Source organism: Aplysia californica, unplaced genomic scaffold (genome assembly GCF_000002075.1).
Source record: "Aplysia californica isolate F4 #8 unplaced genomic scaffold, AplCal3.0 scaffold00475, whole genome shotgun sequence".
NCBI classification, from domain to species: Eukaryota; Metazoa; Mollusca; class Gastropoda; order Aplysiida; family Aplysiidae; genus Aplysia; species Aplysia californica.
Window position 1 is genome coordinate 25,500 of NW_004797745.1, and position 7,433 is coordinate 32,932.

The 7,433-nt window shown below is 39.1% G+C and overlaps 1 protein-coding gene across 1 annotated transcript in view; it reads right to left on the reverse strand.

Annotated features, from left to right (window-relative positions):
• Positions 1–733: 733 nt before the first annotated feature.
• The window catches only part of LOC101856751 (receptor-type guanylate cyclase Gyc76C), a gene marked incomplete in the record, with an annotated part of 235,481 nt that continues 228,781 nt past the window's right edge, over positions 734–7,433 (reverse strand). The window contains 1 exon segment of the mRNA XM_035971646.1: positions 734–1,544. Within this exon segment, the coding sequence (XP_035827539.1) occupies positions 993–1,544 (552 nt within the window).

The window sequence follows — 7,433 nt, forward strand, 5'->3', positions numbered from 1 at the left end:
AACTCTTACTAATTATATTACATCATTTCAAACTCATGAGCGCACTGATAACATCGTTTTCATACGTGGGTGCAAAAGGCATGTGGTCCAATTGCAGACTTTTGGAAAAAAGAACATTAGGCATCATGACAGAAATGTAAATACGACTAAAGATTGTATCCGTGTGCACGCTGCACACGTTAAAGATCTCCTTGCGATCCAAAAGCGGTAAGAGTGGGCTTCTGCCGCCACCCGGTCAAAATTCAAAATTACCTTCCAACTGAAAATTTAATGTGTCGCGTGCGCTCACTTGACCTTATGCAGTTGCCAGCGCTGTAAAATAATTGCAAAAAAAAAAGAACAAATAATTGTATATTCAAGACTCGTCACTCATTTCAGACACTGTTTACACCCAGTGCCACCGAGCGGCGTAGATAGAAGGCATGTGATTTACCAACAGGCTGCTGTCGGTGACGTACAGTACAAGCACATTCGGAATCATCACAGAACTGTAAATAAGACAAAAGATTGTACACAATTATTATATAAAACACGTCGTTTTTAGGGCTCCTGAGAGCGCTGTCTATATGTGAGGTATCGTGGTGAAATCAGGACCTCGTCAAAATAATGAAATCAAAGAAATCGGCAATTTAGAAAAAAAAACTTTTAAAATTTTGGCTCAGCACCTTTTACGGCCATTAAAAAAAAAGTTTGCGAGTATTTTACTGAAAAACATTAATTAAAGGCACACATTTTTTTTTCTATATTCACGGACTCTCAGGCTATGGAAGCTACCAAACTTTGGCGGCCATTTTCTCTCTGATTTTAAATCTGTAACCAGGAAACCCTGACCCTTTTCAATGGCAAATATTTCCACTTCTATTCAACATAGATGGCAATTTTTTTCCCGAAAAGAAAGGCAAATGAACAGGCTTTAAAGATATTACCGATAACTCCATATGCCCAAAAATTGACGAACATCTGATTCCACCTCGTCGTGACACATATCACCTTCAGACGTGGGTGCCATTGATAGGCGTAGAAGGCAGGTGGTCCACTAGCAACGTGGTGATTTCTGTGGGTGTGGAGGAGGAGTTGTCGTAAAGGCTACTAGCGTGCTCCCTATTCTTCCTAGAAGTTTCACTTCGCCTCACCGGTGCCAAGGGCTCGCCGGACAAGCCTTTAGGCGCCATCAGAGCTCGCTCTTTGAGAGCAGGGCTGAGATACTGTCTTTGCAGTCCATTTATACCTTCAGAGAAGGAGCCTGATTTCGGCTGGTCCAGTGTTTTGAGAACGCTCACAATGTTCTGGGGCTGTGCATTAGCGCATGGTACGTGAACTGGCTGTGTTAGTTGTTGTTGCTGTTGTTGTTGTTGCTGTTGTTGTTGCTGTTGTTGTTGCTGGTGGTCAAGGGAAAGAGGCGAGTGGTTGAGGGCGCCCTTCCCTCGGGTCGGTCTCTCCAGAGTGGCCAGTTCTCGCTGACTGCCATGGGTGCTTAGGCGTTGGGAGGTTCTGTTGCCTGGTTCCTCGCCCTGAAGCCAGTAGGTCAGTTGATTCCCTTTACCCTGGACATAAATATATAGAAACAAAAAAACCTTGAGCCTAAGAGAAGCAAAATAATTAATGTTTAATTTTTACTTTTGTTTTTCCTCTTGCCAAATCCTATCAAAATGATACCACATGGAAGAATAACATTTTGCATGTGATGTTCTTGTCAAACCAAATGGTTAAAAGTAGCCACTAAAAGAACCAGTATCTTTAAAAAATGATGCAATTCTGATTTTCTTCGCAAGGTGCTATGCCATTTTCAATTAATAAGGCGCTTCAGAAGCCCAGTGGCCAATCAGTCCAGGCTCACAAATAATTCAAAGTACATTCGGATTTGTCTAGGACGCCCACTTATTGTCCAGGAGAAATGTGGTGGTTGCCTTAGATATATGGATGTCTTACACCGTGCCAATATATTCCTAACAATTACGCAAGGGAGGGGGGGCAGAGGGGTTTAAGTAAGTGATTGTTCGTACTGGTGATTGTCTTCTACATCTGGCCCGTTAGAGCAGGTGCGACCGGAATTCCGCACTCGTCTGTAACACAGGCGATTTTTTCCGAAACATAAAGTCCAATTTTATTCCCCCTATATTATAGGGATATATACAGACAGGATCGTCCCCAATAAAGGGTAAGTAATGTCGAATATTTCTTTTGATTCATTACACATTTTAATCTAGATATCACAACTGTACACAACATAATACGGGCTTGTTTGGATGATCTGCCATTTCACTCTGGAAGATTAAATCAATCTGAATCTAACAACCAACAGTTCTTTGAGGTAAGTCATCTTATCTGATGCCCGACTAGTGCTTGATGTCATGAATGTTTAGTCCCCTCAAGAAAGTCAAAAACTTCACCCTGTATTTACATGATACCTACAAAAACTGGGCCATTTTTAGAGTCATAGTAACCCCCCCCCCCAAAAAAAAAAAAAAAACACACACAAAAAAACAACAAATACATTAACAAAACATAAAACACAAACAAACAAACAAACAAACAAACAAAACAACAACAACAAACAAACAAACAAACAAAAAACCTTTCGTATTGTTTGCGAGGTTGTGTATAGACGAGTATATATGGTACGTAATTAAAAATGGCGCTTACCAATCGTTTCTCATTATGACCTTATGCAGTTGCGAGCGCCGTAAAACCCTCTACTACTACCGATCGTTTAAAAGCTGTAATTCCAACGCCTTGTCACTGAACAAAGAAACCTATAAGTATTACCTTCTCAAAAAATATTTAAATATTTTAAAAATCAAATATAGATATTATTATGCAACATTCTATGACGTCGCAAGGCTCTAAGGTCCCTGCTAATACAAAACTGAGTCTAAGCTGTTTGTGTGTGTGTGTGTGTGTGTGTGTGTGTGTGTGTGTAGGGGTGGGGGGGTGTCCATAGTCAAAGGACGAGGGTATGTTGTCTGAGAGCCATGAAACTCTTCAATAAAACCAAACTTACAAGCGCCATCGGTCAGTTGATTGGTTGTTCAAGTCGCGCCTATAAAGACGCTATTGAGTTAGCGAGGAGTTCTGAACAGTGTGCGAAATATGCAAGTTCACAGACGGACGGGAATGAGTTTAATTAAGCTTTGGATCAATGCACGCACAAAGGGAATCCACACCAGGTTGAATTCACAGAAACTGCAATTAGATAAAAATGTTTCGCCTACCAAAACTAAGCAGTCTCAAAAGTGATGGTCATGAGACAGCCTATTTCCTTTAATCCTTCAACTACGCATAAAACGATACTATCAGATGTTACTAGGTAGGTACACAATCATTTAAAAAGTTACTAACTAGGAAATGGCTTCCTGGAGACAATGAATTAGTCCTACTCCCATTCGCCTATTTGTGGGGCATTGGATTACAACTTTTGAAATACATCACTGTGCGTCCCATTTTCATTACAATATACAGCCAACATAACAGTACTACTCTAATTTTATCAAAACAAACAAACAAACAAAAGCAAACAAACAAAAACAAACAAACAAGCAAACAAACAAAGTAAAAAAAAACTACTGCAAAATCAGTTTCCGAAAAGAATTATGGAAGCTTAGCATTTCAGCCAGATCTATAATTTATTTATTTCCAAACAATGAGTAATTAAATGAGACCTGAGTTACGAAACGATAAAGGGAATTGCTCTTGAACGTTGTATTTATGATTAATTATGAGTTTTATTTTATAAGTTATATACACGGTACACACGCTGTCCGCGGAGCATCCCTAAATCTACAGGTGTTTGGAGGAGGCCACAAGTTTCTTTACTTTTCTTCTGTTGTTTTCGCCTGCATGTCTTTCTCTTTCATCGCACTAACTAAGTGACATTCATTGTGTCGTTGTGCTTCTCTCAATTCAAACAATCAAATGTCTCTGAATTATTTATTTTAAAATGGAGTTTAGGGACAGAACAACACGCAACGTATTGCTGTTTGACTTGAATCACGATCTATCTCCTGCTTCGTTATTTTTACTTATTTACTTTTTTTTGCGGAGACATCCTATTCATCGCCCATTTTCCGCCAAACTGCACACGCCACTACAGAAGCAATGTCAAACCCGTCGCTCCGTTCTCAGAAGTGAGAAGGATGATTCGACAAGGAGGTGTGGCTCGGCTGGAGCCATGGGGGCAAGGAAAGAAAAAGGGGGAGGGCGAAAGGGAGAGGGGAAGATGGAAGGGGGGGGGGCCACTTGTGAGACCCGGTAAGAGTGGATAATGACAGAGGGCCCAGGCGCCAGATATCCCCTGAGCAAGGAGTCTCCTTGGGCGACTGGTGGAGATCTCTCTTCTCGACGGTGCCAATTTTCCCGCCAAATGATGCTGTCGCGTTGCATTTGCGCGAGAAGCAATTTAACACCACTTTCGTTTTGCAAGATTTTCGCGCTGTATACCCAAGCACTTGGACTCTTTTCTAAGAATTTCTTCTCGCTCAGATTGGAGTGGAATGTCAGTTTGTAGCCTTGCCACACATTTTGAAAAGCGATCCCGTGCTATGCAAATGAGATCACTACATCTGATGGAAATGCCTGAGTGAAAAGAGAAAGTGCTGTGGAACTCGCAGGTATCGATATTTTGATTTTTTTTTTTCAATGTTATAGTTTAAAAAAGTACTTTCCAACTAATTTGAGTATTTTTACCTCTTAATATAAGGCATAACTTTTGAAAAACAGACATCCTGAGTCGAAATTTAATAATATTATTATTGTTCGTAATCCTACACGAAATGATTAGAATTTTAAAAATTCCACATCACGTTGTTGTTGTTGTTGTTGTTGTTGTTGTTGTTGCTATTACTGATGCTTTTGCTGTTTTGTTGATTTTGTTTTCTTCTTCTTCTTCTTCTTCTTCTTCTTCTTCTTCTTCTTCTTCTTCTTCTTCTTCTTCTTCTTCTTCTTCTTCTTCTTCTTCTTCTTCTACCACTTTCCTCCTCCTCCTCCTCCTCCTCCTCCTCCTCCTCCTCCTCCTCCTCCTCCTCCTCCTCCTCCTCCTCCTCCTCCTCCTCCTCCAATTACTACTACTACTACTACTACTACTACTACTACTACTACTACTACTACTACTACTACTACTACTACTACTACTACTACTACTGCTGCTGCTGCTGCCGCTGCTACCAATTTTTTCTGTATAACGAAAAAGAAATGAGGATAATGGCAATGATGAAAATAATAATAATAATAATAATAATAATAATAATAATAATAATAATAATAATAACTATAATAATAATACTAATTATAATATTCATCATCATCATCATCAGCATCATCAGTCATAATAATGATGATGATGATAATAATAATAATATAATAATATTAACAATGATAACAATTATAACAATAATAATTATCTGACTATAATGATAGCGGTTTTAGTAATACTATCAATAATTGTGATCATTGCTTATATTCTTTTAATCATTTTTCGCAATATGTTAATATCATTAACATCATGATGTTTTATTTTCAATACCACATTAGTATTAGTAATGATAAAGTTGTTATCCTTATCATCAACATTATTATTATCGTGATGCTATAGTTGCTGCTGCTTCTAATGCTGTTGTTGTTGTTGTTGTTGTTGTTGTTGCTGCTGCTGCTGCTGCTGCAGATGATGGAGATGACAAATACTATCATCATTATCACTATAACGATGTATCGATAAGAATATACACTTTACTATCGATACCTGCAAAATGGCTTCTGTGTTGAATCGATTCTAAAATTGTAGAGTAAGCAGAGGACTACCCCGAAATGCACTCAACGAGGGCGGGGTAATGGCAGCGGCTCTGGTGACAAACCGCAATTTTGTCCCTGACTCCAGGAAAACGAATTTGGGAGGAGAGCCCTAACAAGGCAAGTAACTGCAGCGATTCTGTCACTGAAGTGGGTTGCGCTCTGATGCATCACCGAGAGGGAAAGGAAAGCGACAATTGATGGGTTGGTAGCCCTCGAGTTGTGGTGTTTTTTATTTTGTTTTTTGTTGTTGTTTCTTTTTTTGGGATTTTTTTCGGGGGAGAAGGAAGAGGGGGTAGGAAGGGGAGGAAGGACGAGACTGTGACATCTCAAAAGTATACTGAGACAATCTTTTAAAAAAATGTATTACTCTTACTGGGTATACTATATTTTTCTCTTCATATTGAAGTTCTTTTATTAAAATAATGTACAATTTAATTTCTATGTATATCTATACTGATTTCCCCCCCATCCCTCTACATTTAAAGCCACAGAACATTTCCCACAAGGGCGATAAAAGATTATTTTTATCTCTAATATTATCTCCTCTCATATTATCTTTTATATTATCTACACTGTATGTGTATGGTTGTAGTAAAGCTCTTCGCCTTGAGTGTAAAGAGTGTGAGTTTGGTTTTCTCGTGGTCAAGCTACTTTATTAAGCCGTTTTTCTGCTTGGTTGCATCCAATGTAGTTCGACAAGCAAGGCCGAAGCCTCACGTCTCCTAAATAATCTAAAGTGGGTTGATGTTGTTGGCCGCAAGTTGCAATAAATTATTCTTTATTTTGACCTTTAGGATGTGTTATTACAAACTTTGTTGTTCAGGGTGTGCACGCAAGAGAAGTGCTGTGTGTGTGTGTGTGTGTGTATTTGTGTGTGTGTGTGTGTGTGTGTGTGTGTGTGTGTGTGTGTGTGTGTGTGTGTGTGTGTGTGTGTCTGAAGAGACCACATTGTAACAGCCTTCGGCAGGTTAACCAATTTCTGGCAGTATTGGATTCTATTTGTGATACTTGCAGTGGATAGTTTTGATTGAGAGTCTATGAAATGATACTTCTTGTTTATTACGAACTCGTTTTCCAAATTTTGTGAGTAAAATATCATTACATTATAGTTCTTATGTAACATCCAAGAAGATCAGATGATAACTATTATAGTCAAATAAATGTCACAAATACACACACCTACACACACACACACACACACACACACACACACACACACACACACAACGATGCATAAACATTCAGACCCAATACCCACGTACACAGGCATACACATAATACACAAATGAGCAAATTACACGCAAACACACTTACTACGCAAAGATAAGCTCAAACACGCACACGCTTATACATAGACACATAGAAATACAGACTTACACTTTAACTTACGAACAAATAGTTTGTTTTTATTTTTAGAAACGCAGACGAGACCACAGAGGAACTACAATGCCAGCGGGCCTGCCAATCGAGCAGCTCAACTGAGAGTCCCTAAAACAAAGGCGCGCTAAAGATAAGCAGGGGCATTGAAGATTTTCAACCAAAATCAGTTGTTATTTTGATCATATTGTACGCAAATGACCTGAGGTTGTCATGCCCAAAGAGCGTACTGTAGATCGTGAATAGGCCCTGTATGAGTCCACTATTATCAT